The sequence below is a fragment of the Mastacembelus armatus genome, chromosome 14, assembly GCF_900324485.2.
Source record: "Mastacembelus armatus chromosome 14, fMasArm1.2, whole genome shotgun sequence".
Taxonomy (NCBI): domain Eukaryota; kingdom Metazoa; phylum Chordata; class Actinopteri; order Synbranchiformes; family Mastacembelidae; genus Mastacembelus; species Mastacembelus armatus.
In genome coordinates, this window is record NC_046646.1 from 9,327,291 (window position 1) to 9,354,261 (window position 26,971).

Consider the following 26,971-nt stretch of genomic DNA (forward strand, 5'->3'; position numbering starts at 1 on the left):
CATTTTATTTCTCATTAATGTACACTCAGCACCCCATCTTGACAGAAAAAAAACAAATGTAGAAATTTTTGCAAATTTATTAGAAAAAAACTGAAATATCACATGGTCATAAGTATTCAGACCCTGTGCTCAGTATTGAGTAGAAGCACCCTTTTGAGCTAGTACAGCCATGAGTCTTCTTGGGAATGATGCAACAAGTTTTTCACACCTGGATTTGGGGATCCTCTGCCATTCTTCCTTGCAGATCCTCTCCAGTTCTGTCAGGTTGGATGTTGAACGTTGGTGGACAGCCATTTTCAGGTCTCTCCAGAGATGCTCAATTGGGTTTAGGTCAGGGCTCTGGCTGGGCCAGTCAAGAGCGGTCACAGAGTTGTTCCGAAGCCACTCCTTTGTTATTTTAGCTGTGTGCCTAGGGTCATTGTCCTGTTGAAAGGTGAACCTTCGGCCCAGTCTGAGGTCCTGAGCACTCTGGAAGAGGTTTTCTTCCAGGATATCTCTGTACTTGGCTGCATTCATCTTTCCTTCAATTGCAACCAGTCGTCCTGTCCCTGCTGCTGAAAAACACCCCCACAACATGATGCTCCCACCACCATGTTTCACTGTAGGGATTGTATTGGGCAGGTGATGAGCAGTGCCTGGTTTTCTCCACACATACCGCTTAGAATTAACGCCAAAAAGTTCAATCTTGGTCTCATCAGAGCAGAGAATCTTATTTCTCATAGTCTGGGAGTCCTTCATGTGTTTTTTGGCAAACTCTATGCGGGCTTTCATGTGTCTTGCACTGAGGAGAGGCTTCCGTCGGGCCACTCTGCCATAAAGCCCCGACTGGTGGAGGGCTGCAGTGATAGTGATAGTGATCTTTGGGTTCTTCTTCACCTCTCTCACCAAGGCTCTTCTCCCACGATTGCTCAGTTTGGCTGGACGGCCAGGTCTAGGAAGAGTTCTGGTCGTCCCAAACTTTTTCCATTTGAGGATTATGGAGGCCACTGTGCTCTTAGGAACCTTGAGTGCTGCAGAAATTCTTTTGTAACCTTGGCCAGATCTGTGCCTTGCCACAACTTTGTCTCTGAGCTCCTTGGGCAGTTCCTTCGACCTCATGATTCTCATTTGCTCTGACATGCACTGTGAGCTGTAAGGTCTTATATAGACAGGTGTGTGCCTTTCCTAATCAAGTCCAATCAGTTTAATTAAACACAGCTGGACTCCAATGAAGGAGCAGAACCATCTCAAGGAGGATCAGAAAAAATGGACAGCATGTGAGTTAAATATGAGTGTCACTGCAAAGGGTCTGAATACTTATGACCATGTGATATTTCAGTTTTTCTTTTTTAATAAATTTGCAAAAATTTCTACATTTCTGTTTTTTTCTGTCAAGATGGGGTGCTGAGTGTACATTAATGAGAAATAAAATGAACTTTTTTGATTTTGGCAAATGGCTTCAGTGACACAAAGAGTGAAAAATCTAAAGGGGTCTGAATACTTTCCGTACCCACTGTATGTCTGCCCTTGCTTTTTTGCAATTATTATAATATATTGATAATATATAAACAGATATTGATGATACTGATAATGGCACAGTGTTACAAGCCACACAGAAAGCATCATAAAAGCCCAGGGTTGATGAACGCAAGTCTGAAAAGGTAGCAGTGGACTACAAATCAAGTTTGTAATGATGTTTTGACCCTGGTGTCTTTTCACAGCTTAGGTTACTTGTTTCCGTCGCCTTATCTGGCAACCCCGACTAAACTGCGACAGCGCCAATGGCAGCAAAACATAACTGTTACAGGCAAGGAGGATGACAGCAACAAGGTGAGATCAGCACTGTTTGAAATGAACGATGGCAGTGATTTACGTGGAGATTATTTAGAGAATCACGTCGTGCTGTTGGGTTTTCACCTCCGTGTCAAATATTAAATGATCATCAACTTTATCTCAAGTTACTGTAGTATTCCGGCAAAAAAGGCTAGCACACGCTCAGTAGCTAACAAGCTAAAGCTAACTGACATTAGCAGCCCATGGAGTTCGCTGTTATTAACGTTAGCTAACAACCTAGCTGTGCTAACGTTACCGTTAACTAGCTAAATATAGACTAAGGTTGCATGACACGATGAGCTGTTAGCGTTATCCAGCTGTAACAGTCACCTAATCGCTCTCTGTACCACTGAACAAGACAAACTGAAACAGGCCGGTTAGTTTGATGGCTAAAATGTTGACTCTCCTCTTAGCTAAGTAGCTAATGTTAGATTAGCTTGCTAGCGTACGCTAACCGTAAATCTCGGCCTAAGGGTGTCAAACCATTTAGCTTTCCCTCTAATCAAATGACAGAGGTGACGTCGTGTGCAGAGGCTGGTGTTAATGTTATAACGCTATTACAAACAGCATAGTAAGTCTGAGGTCTCATGTACGGTCACATTTTTTAACCTTCCTCCATTTCATCCCTATGACCTAATGATGCTGCTGCTAATGGTATCAAGCACTTCAGTTTTTTGTGTTAACAGATTAACGCAATAATATAACCCAGCTAAGGTAACCTGATAGTTGAGGAGGTTTAATGTCACTGTCATGGGGATCAGTACTGTGTTTACATTAGCATGTTGCTGTAAAATATAGGCAAAACTGTCTGAATATGAGAATGCACTTGTTTAAAAGCCCTGCTAATGAGATGATTTCTATACTTTTTACTATAAAATAGTCCTAATCTTATTATTAATTCGAGCGATCCCCAAATCAATGAGATGAAAAACTGATTATGTAGAAGCTCATAACAACAGAAAAGTTGGTTAGAAGTTAATGAGGCATTAATAACACAGAATACAATTTAAACGTGGGAAAGATGGGGAAGGGAGCATAGCATGAGGTAAACTGTAGTCCGGGATTATATTCATGTTATTTGTCCAAATTCAAGGGCGCATTGAGATGTGAAGAGTAATCATGCATGTGTACTTATCCAGTACTCCAAAGTTTGAGAATATCTCTTACAACATAAATCATGTTAGACCATATGATTAAAAACATAGCTTTTACTGATGCATTTAGCATTTCTGGATGGACAGACTGGAGCCAATCATGCAATGTGGTCATATGAATCATTATGATAATAGTGTGTTTTTATGTGTAAGATGAGCAGTGAATCAATCCTGCCAAAACATACCATATTAAATCTTTTCACTGTAGCAGTGAAGATGTTATTGCTCCAATTTGTATAATGTGAGATGAGAGCTTTATGCTATCATCTGATCAATGTGAGTAAGGAAACTTTTTTTTTTTTTTTTGGTTCATTGTCCTTTATGGCAGTTATTTGTGCCTGTTTCTTGTTTATCAGAAGATAAATTATGTCTCGGTCCAAATAATCTTCATGCTTGTGTCAAAAAAAATGATGGCTAAGTATGCTAGAAGTGTATGTCAGAATTGTCCTTATACAGACTACTCGAACTCCTTTGTGCTCATACTGTTTCTTATTTTATTCGGATAGCAAAACAGCAAAAAGGAAGAGGTAAATGATCAACCTTTTACCATGGTATTGACATTTCCTTCATAAAATGTTAGGGGTCCTGCAATAACAATTATATGCCTTTCTGGCTAACTGTTGGATCATTATTGTATTGACCTATCAGTAACAATAAAATGGTCCGTCTTCATTTCAACATTCAAAAAAACAAGGCAATAAATGACTATAGTGCAGTTTATCCCTGCTCCCTACTGGATACTATGTAGGGTCAGCAATGTAAAAGATAGCTGCAGGGACCTGCTTCACTTGTTGCTATGAAACAGAACTACACGAGCCTGTGCATGTGCAGAGATAGTCTGGAGGCCTTGCTGAGTCTAAGCCTGTGAATCTGGAGGTGGAAGGGAAAGGACTAGAAGAACTCTGCTTCCTTAACCATGTTTGATGTGGTCATAAGATGTTTTGAATGCAGTGGGCTTGGTGAGCTTTTGTACTGTCTTCATTATGGTGCCGGTCCATGGCAACATGGTGTGGCTCACACTCTGTATCTGTTTGTTGCATGTTTTTAGGTAGGAGAAGTGCATTGTTCAATTAAATTTCTATTGTAATGTATGGCAGTGAGTGTTTTTATTCTTTGTGTGAAGCTCACTGAAACAAATTCCAATCAACCTTGTTGATATGGCAGTATGAATCTTGAATCATGTCGCTAATTGTGGAGGTTACACAACAGGGTCTAAACACCTTATACCTGTTTTGAGGTATTTGTTTCAATTGCTCAAACACCAGTTTGTTCTCAATCCCTGTCAAACTAGTGCCTGTCATTGATGCTGTTAGCCAAAATAAAATGCTTAAAAAAGACATACTTTTAGAGCCATAGGCCTTTCAGCCATAAGTGTCACTGCCTGTTCTGTGTTACCATTAACATAGTATTTGGTATTTCTGTTAATTAATCAACACATAAAGTGGAAATTTCAGACAAATACATTGGTCAGCATGTGTTTAGGACACACATAAAGTAATTTAGATTGTTTTGTTTTTTTCAATGGTCATCACTGACATATGTCTAAATATTGTTATTTTTTTATTACAAAATATGCTGCCTCAAGAGTTGTAATGTAGCTGCAAATGTTCTGCATGTACTGGCTGCCCAAAGAGAGATGATGAGCTGTGTTTGTGTTAGTCGTGACTGGTAAAAAGGAGTTAGCTGATGACAAGGCTGTGTTGCTAGGCAACGCACATCATTGGCTGCGCCTCTTGAAGCTCGAAGCTGGCTGTATTCTACACTCTGCAAGACTGGGGAAAGTGTAGTCTAGTGTTTCTGTTCATTAATGCACTTATTATTTAGATTACTAATATACATGTTTAATAACTGTATACTTGGAGAGTTGCACAGTTATATACTGCAGCCCCCCCCCCTCCATCTTAAGTCTTGTTCTGCCTTACCATGAAACAGCTTTGTTCCCTAAGGAATTCTGTTCAATTGAGATTGTCTGTCAGTGGGCTGGAGGCGCAGCGATACACTGTTCAGCCCACACTTTGTCTCAGGTTAATTCATGCACTCACCCCATGTTTGTCTGGCTTGAGTGTTGCTTGTGAGACCTGTAGGCTTTTGTGCACATAGAGACGAGGGTTGTTCTGCAGCACAGTACATTAACACGTTTTTTGCAGGAAATGGGGCTTCATCTTACAAGCAATTAGCCAGAGAGACAGGAAAGTTGGGTGCGGGTGTTGCATCTCCACCCGTTTCTCTTTCTGCATAGTAGCTGGAGATCACTGACCTTACTGTTGTGTTTTACTATGAATAAATACAACAGCCAGTTGTAAATGTAGCTTGCACAATACAAGAAGGTATGCTCCATTCCTCTGTGACATGTAAGGGTCTAATAGCTAAGACTAGCTTTATGATGTTAGTGAAGTTGAGGAAATTGACGTGATTTTTATCAAAATCAGAACTGTTGTTATTATCATCTGAGTCAGATGATATGACTTTACTAAATATTTACATTTCCTTTAGCTGGCTTGTTGGCAGCTTTCTCATTGTGTGCCAGCAACACTTATAGAAACAAGGAAACAAATGCAGTACTGCTGTACAGTTAACAGCTTGCAGGTTTAAGCACATAGCTTGTTGCAAATATGTCATTCATACAAATCACCGACAGACAAAAAGCAAAGTGTCTTGACAGACATTGAAGAATATATTAACCAACCAAATGCATGCTAATTAAAATAGCCACAAAACCCAAAATATAATCAGAAAGTGAGAAACTATGTGTATATTTAGACCATCTATTTTCCTGCACCGCTGGGGTTTTTTTTGGCACTGTGTTTGTTGGGGAGGTGAGTAATATATTCCATTTGTCTGCATAATTTTGCACCAAATAGCAGTGTTTCCCACAGGTGGCGGTGAAGGGTGGCAAAGTGACTGAGCTGAAGAATCTTAGGCTGACTCTTAGGATGGCTGAATTCACAAGCTAATGAACAGTTGCACAGGAATGTATCATTCTAGTAGGCTCTGCTAGCTTGCTGCACTTTCAACTGCTTTTCCATGCAGAGCTGAATGTAACAAATACAATAATGCAAAAAACCTTGGATGCGTCAATAAAATAAATGCATGGGAACACTTCAAAATCATTTTGAAGCTAAATGAAAACTTAACACTTATTACTAATACTTCTCATTGTGTTTTTACTCTCTTTTAGGATTATGTGCTGTGATTGTGCCTGCTGAAACAGAGGAGACCGTGTTACTTTGACCCTATTCAAACAGCCTGTAGTGCTAAAGTTCAGCACTGAATATGGTGTTTTTGTTGTGGTGGAGGTGAGGAACCATGGAGTGGAAATTTGAGGTGTCAAGACGAACGTGATGACAACATGGTTCATGGTGGAGAAGCTCAAAATGGAAAAACGCCCATGCAGGGAGGAGGACATTGACTCAAGCGAGGCCCAGCATGCCACTGATGAGGAAGGAAGCAGTTCAGAAAGTGTGTCAGAAGAGCAGCAACATCAGAGGGTTCAGGTGAACAACAGCAGCTGTAAGAAGCGAGAGCCTTTGGCTGTAACAAAACCCCATCGGCAGCTCTGTCGCTCTCCATGCCTTGACCGGCCCAGTTTTTCCCAGAATAGCACTGTGCAAGATTTTCGTGAAGATGAGACCAGTGCAGGACCAGGGAGTAAGCCTGCCAGTGACAAGGAGTACCAGACTAAGATGGAGTTTGCGTTGAAGTTGGGCTATTCAGGAGAACAGGTAGAGACTGTACTCAGCAAGTTGGGGGCTGCTGCTTTAATTAACGACGTTCTTGCTGAGTTAGTAAGGCTTGGAAACAAAGCTGAGCCTGACATTCAACCTAGCAGCAGTACAGCAACATTAATATCACGGTCTGCCTGCGTTAAAGAGACTGTTAGTCCAGAAGTGTCAGTGGAAGATGAATCTGTGGATACCTATGATAACCTCAGACCCATAGTCATTGATGGCTCAAATGTGGCAATGAGGTAAGACACTAACAAACATACACTCATTTCTAACTGGTCTATGCATCGTACACACTTACACTGAAATGTTTTCCTCTAGTGGATGTCTTTTTCTTGAGGTGTAAGTAGACCCTTTACCTTATTTTCTTTTCTAGCCATGGAAACAAAGAGGTATTCTCTTGTCGTGGTATCCAGCTTGCTGTTGAATGGTTTCGAGAGAAAGGACACAAGGACATCACTGTGTTTGTCCCAGCCTGGCGAAAGGAACAGTCAAGGCCTGACGCCCCCATCACAGGTAGTAAAGTTGTTTTTAATGCAAATGCTATACTTAGTAGTTGGCTGTTTGTATTTGATGGTCTGGTTCCCCACACATATTGAATAATAAAACACCATAACATACCAAAATGCATACCAGTGCTATCCAAAAAATACATTATGATATAGGTTTTGATTATTTATTTTGATGGAGTTAATTATTTTGTTGGAGTTATTAATAATCATTAATAATTAATTAATAATCCTTAATAACTCAACATTAAAACTTCTCTTTCAGATCAAGAAATATTACGCAGGCTAGAAAAAGAGAAAATCTTGGTTTTCACCCCATCTCGGCGAGTTCAAGGCAGGAGGGTGGTGTGCTATGATGATCGCTTCATAGTGAAGCTGGCTTATGATTCTGATGGAATTATTGTGTCAAATGACAACTACAGGGACTTGCAAAATGAGAAGCCAGAATGGAAGAAGTTCATAGAAGAGCGTCTCCTAATGTACTCATTTGTCAATGACAAGTAAGAAACGATGTGTTCTTATGCCCAGTTACATACAGCCATAGTGTATATGGTCTGTGGTTAAGAATTAGTTTTTAAAATTTTGATTGACAATTTTGAATAGGTTTATGCCACCTGATGATCCATTGGGAAGACATGGCCCCAGCTTAGAAAACTTCCTCCGTAAGCGTCCTGTTGTTCCAGAGCACAAAAAACAACCCTGCCCCTATGGTAAGTTTGTTAAATAACTTTTCAAGACAATATCTGAATAATGTTGCATTTTTATCTATATTATTTAATCATTTAATGTTCTTTACTTGATCTACTTTTTTTCTACACAAGGGAAAAAGTGCACATATGGACATAAGTGCAAGTACTATCATCCAGAGCGTGTTAACCAGCCACAACGGTCAGTGGCTGATGAACTCCGGGCCTTTGCCAAATTGTCTGCGGTGAAGACAATGAGTGAAGGGGCTTTAGTTAAATGTGGTACTGGTCCAGCGACTACAAAGGGGGACAGTAACTCTGAGGCTAAACGTGTGGCACCCAAACGTCAATCTGACCCCAGTATTCGTTCTGTGGCCTGTGAACCTCCAGAGGCACTGTCTGTTATTAGGAAGTCTGAGACAAATTCAGTGCCTTCCCTTGTGTCTGCTCTCAGTGTGCCCACCATGCAACCTGCCAAGAGCCATGCAGCTGGGGCCTTGAATACACGATCAGCCAGCAGCCCAGTGCCAGGTTCTTTGCAGTTTGCCCACAGTTCTCTGGAGCACATGTCTAGTGTACAGTACCCTCCTATTTTAGTTACTAATAGTCATGGCGCCTCTGTTACATACAGTGAACAGTTCCCAAAGTATGACTCAGTTAGCGACCATGGATATTATTCACTGCACAGTGATTTTTCAAACATGAGCATGAGCAGCATGCATAACGTTGACAGTTTCTGTAGCATGGAGCACGAGCATGGTGTGTATCAGAGAAATTCCAGCCACTGCCCTGAATCCTGCCTCAGCCATTCTAACAGTGACTCCTTCTCGTCTTATGGGGACCTGTACCCGAGCTCTGTGGACAGTAGCTTAGAGGAGAGTATGAAGGGGCAGCAGCAGTCTCCTGCACAGGGTAGGATGCAAACGTTCTCCCATGGGTTTCGCCATGAAGCACTGACCAGAGTACAGAGTTATGGACCAGAGGAGCCCAAACAAGTCCCCCGTAAGCAGTCTGGATCTCATCTGGCACCACATATCCAGCATGCTGCAGTGGGAGCCAGATCCAGCTGTCCTGGAGACTATCCACTAACTCAGAATGTCCTCCCACCTTTGTCCTCACAGCCCACACGGTCTCTTGGTATGACCCGTATGGACAGCATATCAGATTCAAGGTTGTATGATAGCAACCCAATGAGACAGAGGCGACCTCCACTGTGCCGGGAGCAGCATGCAAGCTGGGACCCCCTGCCGTGTGGTAATGAGTCCTATGGATATCATTCATATCCACTGAGTAACAGCCTAATGCCGTGTTGTGAGCGGGTGATGGTCCGCAGCATGCCTGACAAAATGGAACAAATCTGGAACTCACCATGGGAGACGCCATCTGCAGCTGAACACCAAGAGCGGTATGTCATCCCAGACCACCAGTATCAAACATATCGGAACTTGTGTAACATCTTTCCTGCTTACATTGTCCACTCAGTAATGGAGAAGAACCCTCATTTGACAGATCCACAACAACTTGCCGCTGTCATTGTTACAAAACTGAGGTCATGCCACTGAGTAGTTAATCGTATGAAACATCTAAGATACAGATTTTGATTAAAAGGATAGGCACTTGTTCAGTGTTGCTGTATGTGCAACATCTGCCCTCAGGATTTTTTAAACATTTCTGGTGGGAAATCTGGCAGTCAGATTTTCCATAACTGAGTTGATGGAAGTAGTCAGCATAGTGGTTTGTTGTTGAAATCAAATTGTAAGATGCTTAACCTATGAAACCAGTGTTTTAAAATGAATTGGGATGCAGTTGATATAATGTAGGATCTTATTAAAATATGGGCCATAACACATTCATACAACCTGATCAGGAGCTGCATTACAGCTTGGCACCATATCCATGATCAACTAACCTGTTCTTTAAAAATATAGTCTGCAACAATTGACAACACTGTTGTATGTCCCTGAGATCAATGGATTTTTTTTTATTGAGTACACATTATTAGAAACTTATGTCTGGGGAGCCAAACTGTTCAGTATTGAATAAAAGGGTAGTCATGAAATAAATAATCACATGAATAAATTGTAAAATATGTAAATGAAACAATTTGTGAAATAATGTAATTTCAACATTTTTTTTTATAAAATGTTATTTCATGCTTATCAGTTTTACAGGATTTTATTTTTATTTTATGGTAGACATTTTTTTCAATATGCCCTTTGTTTTTTTTTTTGGAAAGATGTCCTAGCTAGTTAGCTAGGTAGCATTAATAGTCCTGCAAATCCACCCCTTCAGAACTAGAGGTTTAATATAATATGTGTCTGTATTTTGTATTACTTTAACAGCAGTCTTCAATTGATAACTTTATTGCACTGTTGTTCCTCTTAGCTGACAGGATGGAAGTGGTGACATTTTGTTGCAGTTTTTGAGCTTACAAGCTAGAATTTGGGTGACAGGTGAGATGGCACTGATAACTCTCATGTAACTCAATTTGACATTTTATAATGAACTGAGTTTAAATTACTCCATCAATTGTTTACTCATTTACATATTTATACAGTTTATTCACAGTCACGTGTTTATTTCCCATTATTTTGTTGTTCCATAATTATGATGGCCAACTGGTTAACCACCATAATTTAAACCTAACTTGGACCCTAATCCTAACTAATGTAGCCATTAGTAGCCACTAATGTAGTGTAGTATGAAACCTTGTTCTTAAGCGACTCAGTGTGGGGATTAAGTGGATCAGTAAATAGTTAGCTATATGGCAATGCAGTCAGGATAGAAAGTAATAACTCAGCAATTGTCTCACATATTCCTTATTAAATTTGGTATAAGGGTATGTCAGCATTATTACGTCATGTAGTTTTTGAAGATCTTGTTCAGGCCGTGTGAATGTGTTATGAAAGGCATCTGAAGAGTTTCTGATGCAGGGGAACTATAAATAACCTTGTTTAGATCCGCCTCTGCTGTAAATAATTCTTGTGACTTTTCTGTGCATTTATTTTGAAGATAGAAGTAAGAGGGAGGTAGGTACATACCTCACAGCATGAACTATGACATTTAATGGCCTTATATCTGAATGACCTCATGCTTTAGTCATTGTCTGACTGGTTTCAATGAAAGTCTCAGTCATTGAAGCCTCCTATACTTTCGAGTGTAAAGCACTATCTCAGTATCTAAAGAAATATATTTTCTCAGCCTCACTTAACAAAGCTACTATTTTGGTAGAATTTGACAGTGCACAAAGCAAGCCAAAAAAAGATTTGACTTGTATACATGTGCACATATTTATGTATATATAATCACACTAAAGCCATCATTTCAAAGTCATTTATAAGCTGCTACATAATGCCAAAAAAAGATAAGATTTGTATAGTTCAGTATTCTGCATAACGTTACATTTTGGTTCACAGGATTGATTGGATTATAGTATAAACTAACATCTGTGTTTGGATAATATAATATTCTAAGGGGCAATGTATTGTTACCTTTTTTAATTTCACTGGAAGCTACAGCTAGGATTTCCCTATTCATATATTTGTCAAATTTGTCGTGCTTTTTCAAAATATATTTGTTCTTAAACGGTAGCGCTAAAGGACTCATTCAAGTTATAAGTGGAATATTTTGTTTTGAGGAGCAGGTCAGTTTTGGTGACTACTTTTACATGCACTTAAGTAGTCTTATATCACCTACTCTCCTTTGATGAGTTTAAGGTATTAGGACAAACTTGGTTATAGGTTTCAGATAACATTTGGCAATTTATACACTTTCTAATGGGTTGTGTTTTTCCTACTTGAGCTAACAAGTGACAGACCCTAATACATGGAAGGTATCATGACTACAGTAATGAAAGGAAGTATTACTATCCGTGCATCAGTGAATCTATAATATTAAATTAAAAGTCCAGTCTGGTGAACAACCTTTCACAGGTACACAGCTAAAATCCCTATCTTATGATAGAGCCCATCTATATACTGTCCAAATGCTTCAATCAAAAAACTGTGAACCTGGCAAGAGCCAGTTACTTAACAGGCTTCTTTTGTAATGTATTGGACACACTTTAAATTGAATAAATTCAAACTGTGGAGGAGATATCAGATTTCTGATAAAACTGCATGTACACTGAGGTTTCACAAAATCAGACTATTGCAGTCAATCTAAATAAGTTGTCCAATTTCAACTCTTAGATAGAAAAAACTGATTTCTGTAACCTGGTTTCTTATCTGCATGTAAATGTGGGGAAATGTTGAGAATTTATTTCACTAGGCTGCCCTGTAGTAGATGGGACAAACTGTTTACCATCACAGTTTAAAGGTTTGCACAGGAAATTCTGCAACAGACTGAATATTTGCCTGATTACATTTATCAGATAAAAAAATGAATCTGGCTTTGACAGTTGGGCTGGGAGTAAATGAAATATCTCACTTGTTTTGTGCTATGTTCTGGAGTATGATGTTTTAGTAATTGTATAAAAAAAACGAAGCGAATGCTAGAAAGCATGTTGAAGATGAAATTTACTGTATGGCTTTTTTTTGGGTGGCTGAATTGCTCAAATACAGATGTACAGTATGCATACATGCAGCCAGTCTCTACGTATCATTGAAGAGTTCGGCTGTGCCTTGCAGCACTTTGCTCTCAGGATGCTTTCAGTTTTCTAATTGTGTCTCTATTTCTGCCAAAATCCAGTGGTTACTGGCAGGAGTCTACTCTGACTTAGTAGTGATATATTTTGTAGAAATCCTACATGTAACATGTAGTACCTAAAGTAAATTATGTACAGTTGAAATGTGGAGATGGCATTGCAAAACTTTGTACTTTTGTGTATATACTTGTTATGCACCTTGAGATCTAGAAAAGTGGGCTAATAGGGTGGTTTTACATGATGCAGCTTTAGTCACATTAAGTATTGTTGGTGTCCATAAGGGTGCAAAATTCCCATTCAGCCAAAAACAAAAATTAGTGTTATAAAATGGCTACCAAAGATTGCTTGGCAGTTTTTTAACCAGCAATCTTGAATGAGGCTTCAGGATATTAGTCATCGAATTTGGTATGACCCACAGGTGATCAAGTCAACCCTATAAAAAATTATTAGCTAATCGGGCACAGTACATTGGTTTTGTTAAACGTGTTCATGCTCCCAGTAGGATAACTTCTTGATTTTTTTAATGATGTATTGCCTTTTCTGTACTCCCACCCTCAGGACATAGTGCCACCTGTAACAATAAAACCACAACTGTGGGAAGGTTGTAGCATGTAAAAACAAGCCTAATAGCAAGATCATTCTTTGAGTGGATTTAAAGGGAAATGCCACTTAATATCAGGATTCAGGTATGGTACTGTACTGGTACTCCTATTCAAAATGAGTATTATAGATTTTCTGGAAAGCATAATGAATATCAATTTTTTTTTAAAGACTCCATTGTGAGTCAGATAACAGAATAGATATGGGCATAGTTTATTGTTGGGGTATTTTATGATATTAATAAAAATAGTAATATTGAGCTCAAACACAAAGTCAAGAAAGTTGGGCTACCATTTGTACTAAATGATTGTGTTTTGATGACATCACAAACCTGAAAAATTGTCCTTTGATTTAGGAAAATCCTCATGATTATGAAGAAAAATCAATAAGATTTTTTAAACTGAGTGGTATTACTCTTTAACAGGGCTAATTATGTGAGCCGGACTTTGTCTTGTTGGTGGTGCTTCAAAAATATATATTTCTTTATAATGTTTAGGTACAACCGTGGTATAAACACATAAAGACATTAAGAGAAAAAAAACATTTGAATGTGTTTTGCCCAAATGAATTTGGGCTTTGCTGACATTGTTTTTTCATGAAAAAAGACAAGGCCACTTTAGGCCAGCTGTCTGTTCATGAGAAGGTGAAATAAACTGCCTAAATGTTTCTTCATATGAAACAGTCAGATTGCAAGGCTGCTGTCAAGGTTGTTTCTGACATTTGGCTAAACGTTTGCGTGCTATTATTTTTCCCTGATATAATTGAACCTAAAACATTAGCTTTGATGATGACTGGGACACCAAATTAAGATCACTACTATTGTGACTTTAATATTGGTGATAGTAAGGGCCTCCCTTAACCTGAATACAGGAATAGTCGATTGCCCTGATGAAGTCAGAGTACATGTACTTTGGTGTGTTAAAGAGTAACCGTAATTTAAGTCGTTTTAGAAATTATTCTAGAAATGTAAATTTTGCCATCAAAAAGTGAATCAAGGGTAAAATCAAGTGATGTTCACATGATACTGACCCTGGGTATACAGAGGATTCTGGGGCACTAATTTACAGTGCAATAAATGAATTTAGTTATATTGATCTTAAAACCCAATTAGTTTGTGGTTCCATAAAGATGATTTAACTTTAGCTTGTTAATTTTGTCAACAGTCTTAAGGGACAATTTCACATTGCTTGCACTTCATTGTCGTGAGACAATGTTGAAATACGGTAGCAGTGATGGGTAAAGCCTGTCCCAGTTCCCTGAAACTACCTCCAGAAAGACACTCTGTTTCCACTGGGCAATAGACAACTTCCAAACCAAAAGCAAAACTAATGAAAGCAAAAGACTCCCATGTATGAATCCAGTATTTTACTGATTTGCCAAAAGGCTAGACTAAAGGCCAAGATGGTGAGTCACAGTCCCCACCCTTTGTAAGTGCCGCAAGCAACTAAGCCACAAATGTCTAGAATTGACTTCTGCTTGTTGATACAAATTGTATCTATACCTTGAATGTAACAAAATATGAAATGTATAATATGAAAATATTTATTTAAATAAAGGGGAAAAAAATCAATGCCATAATGTTTGTGACACTGTGTGTCACTGAGAGTAGCCCATTGGTATGTACTAATTCTTACTGGGTACAGTAGTTCATTTACAGGGACATTTACGTGCTACCTAAAAGTGCACAGATACCCTGTGTATAGCAGTAAGCATCATGTCCTCTTTGTACATAGTCGTGTGTATGTGTGTGTGCGTGTGTGTGTGTGTGTGTGTGTGTGTGTGAGAGAGTATATATAGAAAGCGATCTGTAAATGTAACAGTACCATTTACTTAAGTTGTTCAAATACTTCTGTGTTGTAATCTGTGCACCTTGGTTAAGTGCATCTCTTGTCTGCTTTATGCTACTTTAATGGGAATTTCAATATTTTTGAATATATTTTGCCTAATAAAACATGCCAAAGTTAATCTTGGGTGACTTTGTCAAATATAGTTTTATACAATTCAATGCTTGGGTTGTCATGTAATGAATCTTATATTTCAGAGGACAAAGGATTTTTTTCTGTAAAGTAAGGGCAGCTCAACACCAAACACAAATCTGTTTCTACATTGGCAGTTTAAAATGGTTTGACAAAAAACATAATACAGAAATTACAGTCTGATCTCTGGATACCAGAAGATGCTACCACCCCTGACACGATTTACAAGAAGTATATCCCAGTTTCTCTAATATGAATCGTGAATTCCACATCAATTTTAATCAGATTTGTGCTTGATGTTTAATGCTCTTTCAAAAAACAGGTCTGTTTTAAAACTGGAATTTATTGCAGTGCATGGAAGTTGATTTAATGACAAACCCTGTATGTTGACAGAAGCAGTGTGTTGAATTGTAATTTCTTTTACTACTGAAATATTCACTAATTGTAATTCAAACATTTTTCTATCCAAGGCCAGTTTGCATAACACTAGCTTTGTTTTCAAAATGTTAGTACTGATAATGTCAATATAATAGTAACATTCAGAACCATTTGTTAATGGCTAAGATCAAGACCAAAGGGATTTTTGATGTGTACACATTATTGGTAATTGGTTCAAACACACATACACAAAGGTATGGTAAAATGAAGGTCAAGTTGTTAAACCCTTGATTTCTTGCAGTCTGTGCTTCGATATATTTTCAAAATTGAATTGTTGGTGTACAAAATGTTGCAGCAAGAGGCAGTAGTGCAATACTCAGGTTAAAACACACAGACATTTTAAATCACATATTGCTTTTTTTCTAATGTTGAGAAATGCAGTGGTCACCTTTCTGACGTAGTGTAGGTCTCCTGCTTGAGTAGACCATTGTGTCCGCAATGTAAAAAGGGAAATAAAAAGTTTTTTTTGTGTCGTGATCTGCAGTATTGTAATCCACACTGACTGGAAAGCATTGCTTTTATAGACCAAAATATACAAAAATACACTATTTGGGTCTGTGGGCTCAAACAAAATGTAAGTCTTAATGACAACGTGTTTCTCTCCGTAAATAAAGCAAAAATCTGCTCAAACTGTGTTTGATTTTTTTTTTTTTAATGAGCAGGAGGAAAAAGACCAGAAAGAATTACTGAAACACAATTGTGTTGTAAGTTTTGTGTGGCAACCTCAATCATTTATGCAAACAAAATAGCACACAAAACTGACCTCTGTGTGTGAAGGAAGGTAAGAGGATGGTTGTTGAATTTCACTACTCTAGCGGTGTGTAACATTTGCTGTCTTTCAGGTCATTTCTGAACTAACTCCATAATAATTATTAGATACCGTATCTCAGATAATTTAACTGTAAAAAGTTAGTTAATTAATCCAGTTTAGATTTCTATTATATAAAAATAACCATGCCCTCCAAATGTATGCAAAATAGGAAAGTAGGTCTATGGCCTTTTTCCCCCTCTGGAAGTTTTTTTTTGTGGATTTATAGGCCAAATGTTTTCATCTACCATTTTCTAAATGAACTTATAAAAGTAGTAGTTCTTCACTAGTAACACACATGCCAGGCCATGTTGCTGCTCTGATTCTTCATCTGTACGTAGAGCAGCTGGTGTGCAACAGGCTGCACGGCTCATGCACCCTATCTGCTGGTTAAATGGTGTAATAGCTCAGGTCAAGCGAAACTAAGACACTCATTTAAAGAGACTAGATTTACATGAGTCCCTAATTTCGAAGACACAAATGTCAACTAGCTGTTTTCACATCATCGGTGAAAAAGAGGCTGCTGGTGCTGAGATATGTTGTACCTATTCAACTTTTAAGAATTTAGGCTCCTTCCTTTAAATAATAGTAAGACATACGGCAATATGTCTTAAGTTATACGTGTTTACAAGTGCTATCAGTGCTGCCAAAGAGATACTTAATGTAATGTACAGTATCGTAAAGTGAGAACAGTATCTTGTCTGTTAACACCACCTGAAATCTTAACACATTAAAGTCCTTAGAGAGATACAAAGCTCAGGCCAGTAAGTTTAGATAAGGAGGGAAAGTCATATCTGTGTACTGTAACTGAACTACGTCTTTAACAGTTCTTTTAAATGTCACAGAGACATAGTGTAACCCTCCACAAAACATGCGGATAACTACTTCTGATTTAATTTGGCAGCAGTGCATTGCTCATTCATTGAGTTGAGACTGAGGGAGGTCATCATGCCCTGGGAGTGTAGGGATGAGTCAACATACAAGCACAGTGATGTCTCTGTGTTGTGCTATCTCTAGGAGAACTGAAGAACCAGCATGTCTCCAGGGACTAGTTCACATAGTGTGTGTGTGTGTGCGCGTGTTTTTTTTTTTCTTCTCTTCCTCGAGTCAGTCACATTTAGAACATAAAACTTGAAGATGGTCATTCATTCCTACATGTACATTGTGCATGTCTGGATACAGCATTACACACTCTTTTTCTACTCTATGTACATCCAAACCTGGAAATTAATGACCTATAAAAACACTGAACAGACCCAGTCAACTTAGATGAACTTAACCATAATTGTTACAACACCACTGGGGATGCCTGTGGTAACAGTTAGTCTCCACCACATTACATGTTGTTCCTTATTTTTATTTTTTGTATTGTAGAAAGCCTGCATTTATGACATGCAGGGGGAGTTTGCCAAAGGCTGTTATTATTTCTGCTTTTTAACTGGTCATACAGGCTGAATACTTGTTGAACCCATTCCTATTGTAAGAGTTGGTCTCTACATTGCTGCTGTTGTAGTCTGTATACAGCTTCTTAGAAAGAATCCAGACTTAGTTCTTTTTTTAAAAAGTCCCTCAGATAATCTGCATTTCTGGGTAAAAAAAAAATAATAATAATTTTGCTGTTTTTATTTAGATAATCCTAAAAGTTGAATGAACTGATCATCAAGAACAAAAACACTGAGTGGATATAGGTTTTATTAGCATTGGAAACTGTAGTTTGAACTTTTGTTGTCAAACATTTTTATATAACAAAATCATATTTAAAGGAAAGTACAGGTAATTATTATGGAAAGCAAGAGCATATTTTATATTTTTGTTATTGCTAAAACATATAGAAATAAATAGATTTTAGTTTACTTCTTTTGGTTTGTTTTTGAAGAACCTCTAGTCCTTATGTGAGAGTAAGTGCCTCCTTTCATTGCTGACAAAAGCTGCTAACTTACATCAGATGAGCCCATCAACACAAGAGTGAAGATCAAGATGAGTAAAACTTTTTATTTTTAAAATCCGGATGGTTTAGTGTTTAAAAACCGGTTCTCGAGATGCCTGATTTGATATAGTGCTAGTCCCCGTTTCTAACATGTAAATAATAAAATATCTAACATGCAGTAAAAGATGAGCAGTCATTGGAGCAGGGCGGACTGTGCTCACATGAAGCGGCCATGATGATGCGGCTGCTGCGGGCGGAGTCTGCAGCTGGTCTCCGGTCTGTTTCTCAGTCTGGCTGGCTGCTGTCCTGTCATCGGTCTGGGTGTGGTTTTAGTCTGAGGTACCGTTAGCAGGAAATCAAGCCTCAGTCCATTTCACTTTCAGGCGAAACAAAGAAAAAAAATCAAACACTGAATCTACCGTAAAGCGGCTCGTCGCACTCAAGCTTCAAGTAACGTCGGTGTCGTCGACACGAGAAAACCTTTTGATTGGCGCCGTTTTTCTGATGGGAAAAAGTTTTCCGCTGGTCCCGTTAACCGCTCGTCTGATTTAATAACTTTGTTTTAATATTTTTTTTTTTTTTAAGAAAATCTGAGCCGGGACGTCAAAGAAAGGAAAGATGCCGAAAACGGTAAGACTGAAACTGCATTAATGTCCTGATGTACAGTCGAGTCTTGATGTCCGTCTGTCTCTTTCTCCGTCATCTGTGTCAAGTCTCATCGGTTCTCTGCTTGATACTGGAGCTAAATGCTGGAGCTTAAACTAACCTTCACCACATGTGCTGCTCAAAGTCTTTCAAACTCGCCCTGGGGTGCGTGTTGCGTTAGTGCGTGTGCGCGCTCCACATTAAGATCAATCAGATCATTGATTCGGGCCTCTGGACCCGGGACGCTGCAGTGGGTTATTGTGAGCCCGTGTCCAGAACTGGCGACCCTGAACTCACATTTTTAGAATCGGTTTTCAACGGAAGTCCTGTGTGGCCTGCAGGAGCCAGGGAGCAGGAGCCAGAGAGCAGGCCTCCTCTCCACCCAGGGCCAGGAGGGGGAGGTGGGAGTGAACTGTCATTCAGGCCAACTGGGCTGCCCAAATCTGGAGCAAATGGAGGCAAATTTAAATCAGAGAGCTGGCACAATGGGAGACGCTAAGAACCATTATCCCTTGTCGCCACTGGTAAGACTAGAGATCAGGAGCTGGCTCTGAGCAGCCAGGGCTCAGTAGATCTGCGAACAAAGAAGAGGGACCGCACACAGACTTTTCTTTTGTTTTCCCCCCTACACACACACACACACACAGCATCAGTGAGAGCTCACTGTTTCAGGCTTCGACAGGCAAACAGAAGTGAAAGTGGTTTCTTACCCATCTCTAGTTTGGGCATTGACTCAGCTTTTTTGAAATATGATTAGATGCGACATCTGTGTGTTGTCATCCTTCTTACCCGGTTTGTTCTGAGCTGAGATGCCCACGTACACACCGAGCAACACCACTAAACCGCAGATGAAAAGGCAACTTAAGACTGGTGAGGTGAAGGTGATCTATGTACTGTACACACAGCAAGGGAAGGGACAGCCAGTGAATTAATACAGCACATTTCACAGCCACAGGCAACCCAGGTTCTTCAGAGTAGACAGGCAGAAGCAAAAAAGATCTCAAAGATCTCAAAAGCAGCTCTTTGGCAATCACGATCGGATACTGCAGGGAAAGAGCAGCTCAGATTCCAGTCTGCTCATAATAAGAAGTTTGAAAACAGGGAACTAGTAGTGGGCAGACTAGATATGACCAAGAGGAAGCAGCAAGATTTTATCAAAACAAACAGGGGCAATGATTGACAACCAGAAAGGCTGATCCACTTCAGACAACAGCAGGCTTCTCGCTCATTAAAGGGAGGTATATTGTGGAGATACTTGACGCTACACTCCTCTGGAAGGTGAAGGCATCGCTTCCCAAGATCATGGAAGACGATTTTCAGAACTGACATAGTTTTTAAAAAAAAAAAAAAAAAAAAAAAAGCCGGCCTGTTATTTCAACCCTCCGTGGTCTGTTTTCTAAAGCTTGAAATGCAGTAGGCAATAAGGAAGCTCGGTGCACTGATTGAGCAAGTCCTCCAAAACTTATTCTGCACCCAGTGGAAGTTGTGCTCCTGATTTGATGTCACATCCCCAAACAAGCTGACTAGCAGAAGTGCAAGAAAAAGATTCTCAGTTTAAAAAAAAAAACCCTGTTTTTCCACTCTCCGTCTTGGTGCCCTAGATTTTCTAACACAGTTTATTTATTCAGCGTTTTAGTGAAATATAAAAACGCTGATGTTTCACAGAACCAATAATCATTAAGAAACTCTCTCTTTGCTGGTCTCCACTTGGCAGTGCCTTAGTTTCCCAAGGAAGTCAAGTCAAGATTGTGAGTCAAGGTTTCTGCACTTACATCAGTTCCTTTCTGGTAATTTCCTCGCCTGCAGCCTTATATGGACTTTCACATCACAGTCTGGCTGTTCTCCTCCCCACTTTCCCCCAGCATGGTCCTCAGATAGCAGACTCCACTTTAGATTGCATTACAACAGTGCAGCAAAGACTATGTTTTGCAGTGTTTAAAGTGAGATTTTTATATACTGGCAGATATACAGTATATTCCTTGTATACTTGTCTGACTGTCTGATTTCTTAATGAAGCACCTCATTAAACACAAAAAAACTTTTTGTTTAGTTTTATTGATGATATCTGTCAAACATACATTTTGGATAACATTGTCCTCCTTTTTTCCATTTGAGCCTGTTTTTCACAACTGGTTTATGTTAATCATAGTAACATTTAACACCTTTGCAGCCATAAATGGAGAAACAGCCTATGATTATTATCCAGAGTCTAAGTAGAACTTACCATTTTAGCCCCTTGTGTAGAAATCATGACAAATGCAGTTTTCCTTTGAGGAAGACCAAGCCTTGAAGAAGTAAATGGTAGAATAGTAAATGGAGAGAGGTATGTAAGAAGGGGATTAAATGGGTGTACGCACATAGCAGAGCAGATTACCAGTGTGTTGAATTAGAGTTGGTGGACAAACTATGATCAGAACGTCTGGGGTTTGTACATATAGTTATTTTTTTCTGTTTGGGGCTGTGAGAAACTCTAACTCCTGAAAGTAAGTACTTTGTTGTCATTTCTTTATTCATTTTTTCTTATATGTTTATTCAGATTTTTGTGTCTTTCTTTGGCTGCTGTTAAAATCAGAATAACAGCCTTAAACATTTTATGCTTAAATAAATTGTATAGACCATAACCAATAGCTATCATAATATCTGTATCATAATCATAACCACTAGACCTGGATGATAAATATGTTAGAATTATTTGGCCTTCATTATAATGAAAGAGTCTGGTAGAATATTCAATATAGCAAACCTCATACTGTCTACATAATAAAGGAATAATGAGCAATCTGATGAGCATTAGCCAACATATCACTGTATTACTGTACGTTGCAAAGACAAGAGCTGGTGGTTTGGTGGTTTTTACCAGTAGACGTTATCTGTCTGTGTGATAAACTTTGTGTTCTGCTCTAAATCTGTTATTGATCCAAAGTCACTCCCCACCGAACAGCATGATCTGCTACTATGCCATAGGTTTGACAAAATAAGCACCCCACTCACGTCCTGAGATATGGACTTGTAACATATAAATAAACCAGGACTATTAGGCCTGTTTACACGAGAATGCTAAAAACATATGGAAATCAAGACTTAGACAAATGGACCAACTAATAGGCCCAATAAACTGCATTTAATATGAGTCAGGAGGGTGTAGGCGATGGAAGTAGATAAGGTCTTTATGACTGCAAGGACTGTTTTTACTAAAACCAACAAATAAGACATTTCATTTTGCTTATAGTGACGTATTAAATTCAAGAAACACTGGGAAACTGTGGGAAACATTTCCAAAAGACCCCTCTCCTTTATGTGTGTAGTGTGTCCCTGCTTAGAAAGAAACCTCATCCTTTACTCTGTCCTCCCTCCTCCTGTCACCCAAATTATTCTATTCAGCTACAAGAGTTTCTTCAGTCTAATGTTAAGGTCAATCTACACACAACCAAAGGCTTAAAAGCAAATAGTACACACAACCTAAAAATGCAATGGCAAGACAAGGCAGCTTTAAAAACAATCTGCATTACTGGGCAACTTTTGCTTTGCTTTTTGAGACATTCGCATCTAAAGCATAAGTATAGTCTTACTCAGAGGGAGCGCCACACTTAGAACGTATGTAGCGGTGCTGAGTCAAAGTAAATACACCTTTCTGCTTAGATTTGTGCCCAGAACTTTTAACAAACTGAGCCCTTGACCAACACCATCCATTGGTTTAGTGGCAGACAGCTGGTTGAGTTTTATCTGCACCTAAGTTGACAGCAAAGAAGAAACACTTACCGCACTATTGCACTAAGAGTACTTAACGCTTTTACTTGGAAACTGATACTGTTTTTGCAGCAGTAACTTTTCTGATGATTCACTGCAAAGTCAGCAGGTAATACTTGATAACTCATCGCAGTCACATTTTCTCATACCTTGCTCCTAATTGTAAGTGTTAAGCCTTAAACCGTTAACTGAGTGCTGCTGAGAGTTGCTTTGTTAGTCCAGATTATAATACAACATGTATATTTTGACATAACTGTTCCACATGGGTGAATTTAATCAGGGCCTTACTTTCTTGCCCATGTATATTATAATTTTGAGTTGTTGGTATCTGAAGTATGTCTTTCAGATAAGCTCTGGAGCAGCTAATAGCACATCAGTAGGGTAGTTGTGAACAGCAGACTGTGTCGAGATGTAAAGCTGGTGACTTAATGCTGGGTGTCCTGTGTTTTCAGTGAATATTTTTATTATGAATCTGCTTCTCAAAGATTTTCTTTATATGGTGATTTATTTTTATTTTTATTTTTATTTTAAATAAAAGGAATGCTCCCACTTGTAAAATGTTTGAACAAAGTGCACCTCCCAGAAGAAAACGCCTGCTAAACAGGGCTTGGATCACATGGTTCGTTTAGGGCTGCATCTTTAAATCACACCTTGCGTTTCAGAAGTTTCTCTTCCTCCTGCTCTCAAGGGTGTCTCCAAGTTCACTTTTGGGTTACTTTCTCTATTGCTCCATATGCTTCTTAATAACCTTCTACAACCTTCCCCACAAATCACAGTATTTATTCTGTTTTAGCTTTTCTCAACTGGTCACCTGAGTCACATAGCCTTTTCAGCATCACAGCCTTTATGGAAACTGACAGGAGTTTTAATTAGGCTGCTATAAATGTTAACTCGCCTCCTTTGCTTATGAATAAATGCCTGCGCTATGTGTTTAGTGCTAATTAGCAAATGTTAGCATGCTAATTAACAGAGAGACCCAAGTGAGCAGTGTATGAAATGGTATGATGTATTGTATGATGAGGTACAATAAAGAATTTCTAATTTAGCTTTGATGTGATTAAAAAAAGAGTCAAGGATAAGCCATGGAAACATTGACACATGGGCCTGAGAGTGGTGTTTTTGATGATATGCTAATAATAGTGTGCTAAGTGTTTTTGAATTCTGGCCATGAGAGACACACCCTAACCAGGCAGAAAATTTATGAGCGCAGTTCCCTTTTCATGCAAGATTAGCCATTCTGAGTCAGGAAATGAAACCGTTTAAACCCCAGCAGGGTGGTCACGGACTGAACTCTTATCTGCATATATGGAAAAATGTTCATCGAAGTTCATAGTTTCAATGTCTAGGGTTGTAGGTTTCACTCTTAAATGCTGTTGATGGCAGGAAGTGGCAGAGGAGTTAAGTGTCCTGAGCAGTAAATAGGGTCCTGCTGACATGAATGGGAAGGAACGCAACTGGAAAATAATGCATACCATTGTTGTTCAGGGCAGGAGGGGGCCTCAGCCTGCACAATTATTTCCCAGCAGACATGCAGGCTGCAGTTCTTGTCATCTCTGGGAGGACAGAGAAATGAGAAATGCCTATGCGGTCAGTTTACTAAGCAAAGAATCAATTTATTCTCAGGGCAACCTCTTGCAGGAAAGGCTTTAAGGTCAAATAAATCTATTCAACTTTTAACATATAATTTTGCAATACACAAATAATTTCAAGTCGCCTAAATAACACTGGCTGAACAAACAGCTCTAAGCAGCTGCTACCTGGCAATGAAGCAAAACTATTTCACAGTCTTGCTAAATCGTGCTACAGCTGATAGCTTAGAAGGAAACTGACAGGTTGCTTGATACATGACAGGATGTAGACAACTCTCATGAGAGCTCAGTGTTTAGCAGCAGCACTCACAAGGCCCAGCCACCAAAGGATGTGGTTACTTCCTGTAGATAAGTTATAGGCTGAGACAGAGTCGGATTGGCACAATTGTTGTACAATGTGGAACCGAGAAACACGTAAATCTTACAGTTATTAAAATACACATTTTTATGATGTGATGATACTTTGGTTGGCTGTTTGTTCACAGTTGGCCTGATTAGACTGTAGAGTTACCGAGTTCTCCAGAAGACACAATGTGTTTTATGTGTGTATCAAGTGTTACCTTTGCTGCTTGTGCACAGCCAGTTTTATTCAAAACCTTCCCAAAGCTGATGAACCACCATTTGTAGAACTGTATCTGATGAAAGTGTTCTTTGAATTATTACAATGGCACCAGGCTTTTAATTTTATTTGAATAGACCTCTAGGGGGAACTAGTCAAATAAAAAAGTTAAAACAGATGTTGAGGTTTTTTGAGTGGTAAGTGTTGACTATGCCTTGGGACCACTTAAAAAATAAACGCAAATCAATTTCTTTGAGTTCCAAGATGCAGTAATCACATGTCAACAGTGATAAAAAAGTTCTCCTTTTGCCAGTAATGAGGTTGAGTTTAGCACAGTATATATGAAATATATTCTCTTTATCCTATATATTACCCAATATACTTAAATTTCCCTTTTGGGATTTATAAAATCTTATGTATGTATGTATCTATCTATCATGTGGAAAAGTGACTTATTCTTACTCTTGCTCTCTTTTTCAGATTAGCGTGAGAGTCACCACAATGGACGCTGAACTGGAGTTTGCCATTCAGCACAATACAACAGGGAAGCAACTGTTTGACCAGGTATGAAAAACTAATCATTTACATTTAGAGAATCTTTTTTTTTTACTCTGATGATCTGTGTTGTCTGTTAGGTGATGGGTAATTTGCTGATTTATTGGCTGATTACAAATTGTTGCAGCGCTGTTATCTTTGTAAAAACATATGGTATATAATATGGCTATATTTACAAAATATAGCAAAACCTAGTTATTATAAAATATACATATATAGTACAACACACATTGTTTACAAATATACATCTTGCCACATGCAATGTTAGGAGGATATTCAAGTAAATTTTTTTAGGTCTAAAAAATATTTATCACTTTGTACGTGTGAGGTCAACAAACATATAGTGTACTGTCAATAGATAGATAGATATGACGCTGGAGGAAATTCACTGTTAGTATACATCTATTAAAGATGGGAAGGTGTTTTAGCAAGAAGGCCCAGTAGTAATACTTGAGCTTTTATGTTTTAAGGTTGTTAAGACCATTGGACTGCGGGAGGTTTGGTACTTTGGACTTCAATACCAGGACACAAAGGGTTTCTCTACCTGGCTCAAGCTTAATAAGAAGGTGAGGTCTTCAATATTTTGCTTCACAGCAACATGTTCTTTTACCCTTCTTTGTCAAGACTGAACTGTGGACCTCAAGTCTGTTTACTGAAGTGTGACCTCTATGCCTCAACTGTGTCACATTGCATTTTAGGTAACGGCCCAGGATGTGAGGAAGGAAAGCCCTCTGTTGTTTAAGTTCCGTGCCAAGTTCTTCCCTGAGGATGTGTCGGAGGAGTTAATCCAGGAGGCCACACAGCGTCTGTTCTTCCTGCAGGTCAAGGAGGGAATCTTAAATGATGACATATACTGCCCTCCAGAGACAGCAGTGCTCCTGGCCTCTTATGCAGTGCAGGCCAAATATGGTGACTATAATAAGGAAGTCCACACACCAGGCTATCTGTCCAGTGAATCGCTGCTCCCTCAGAGGTAACCTCAGAGGTTTTGTCACTATTTCAATCTGCCAGTTCATGTCAGATAGTTGTCATTTTCACTCAGGGTATGAGGAGACGTGTTTCTCTGCATGATTTCTAAAGGTCGAATGTGTCATGTTCTCAGAGTTCTGGACCAGCACAAACTTAACAAGGACCAGTGGGAGGAGAGGATTCAAGTGTGGCATGAAGAACACAAGAGCATGATGAGGTAACCACTGGTGCAGACACACACACACACACACACACACACACAGACACACACACACACACAGGCACACACAGGCACACACAGACACACACAGGCACAGGAGTAGAGAAATATTTTGCTCCCTTTTGGTAATTGCTCTTTAAAAAGCATCTATTACATTCTTACCCCAAAATACATACTGAAATGTCCATATTAGGAAGAATATTGCTGCACTGCTTCAAACTCCAACATTTCAGGCTTATTTACACATTGATCAGTCTCTCTTAAGTGTTTACGACATGACTTATTTGTCCACAGAGAGGAATCCATGATGGAGTATCTGAAGATTGCTCAAGATCTCGAGATGTACGGAGTCAACTACTTCAACATCAAGAATAAGAAAGGAACAGAGCTGTGGTTGGGGGTAGATG

At 39.0% G+C, this 26,971-nt stretch overlaps 2 protein-coding genes across 2 annotated transcripts in view; both read left to right on the top strand.

The window, feature by feature from the left end:
• The first annotated feature begins 1,690 nt into the window (after positions 1-1,690).
• On the top strand, positions 1,691-16,175 carry zc3h12b (zinc finger CCCH-type containing 12B). Its single transcript, XM_026327947.1, has 6 exons — positions 1,691-1,809; positions 6,145-6,933; positions 7,068-7,207; positions 7,466-7,700; positions 7,804-7,910; positions 8,022-16,175. The coding sequence occupies exons 2-6, from the start codon at positions 6,308-6,310 to the stop codon at positions 9,446-9,448; spliced, it is 2,535 nt and encodes an 844-aa protein (XP_026183732.1). The 5' UTR covers positions 1,691-1,809; positions 6,145-6,307; the 3' UTR covers positions 9,449-16,175.
• A 2,402-nt stretch (positions 16,176-18,577) lies between these two features.
• msna (moesin a) overlaps positions 18,578-26,971 on the top strand; it is a 13,887-nt gene continuing 5,493 nt past the window's right edge. The window contains exons 1-6 of the mRNA XM_026329394.2: positions 18,578-18,910; positions 25,301-25,384; positions 25,846-25,941; positions 26,074-26,348; positions 26,478-26,561; positions 26,859-26,971. The exon at positions 26,859-26,971 is cut by the window's right edge and continues 34 nt beyond it. Coding sequence (XP_026185179.1) covers positions 18,899-18,910; positions 25,301-25,384; positions 25,846-25,941; positions 26,074-26,348; positions 26,478-26,561; positions 26,859-26,971 — 664 coding nt within the window. The 5' untranslated portion in view covers positions 18,578-18,898. The remainder of the gene's footprint in view (positions 18,911-25,300; positions 25,385-25,845; positions 25,942-26,073; positions 26,349-26,477; positions 26,562-26,858) is intronic.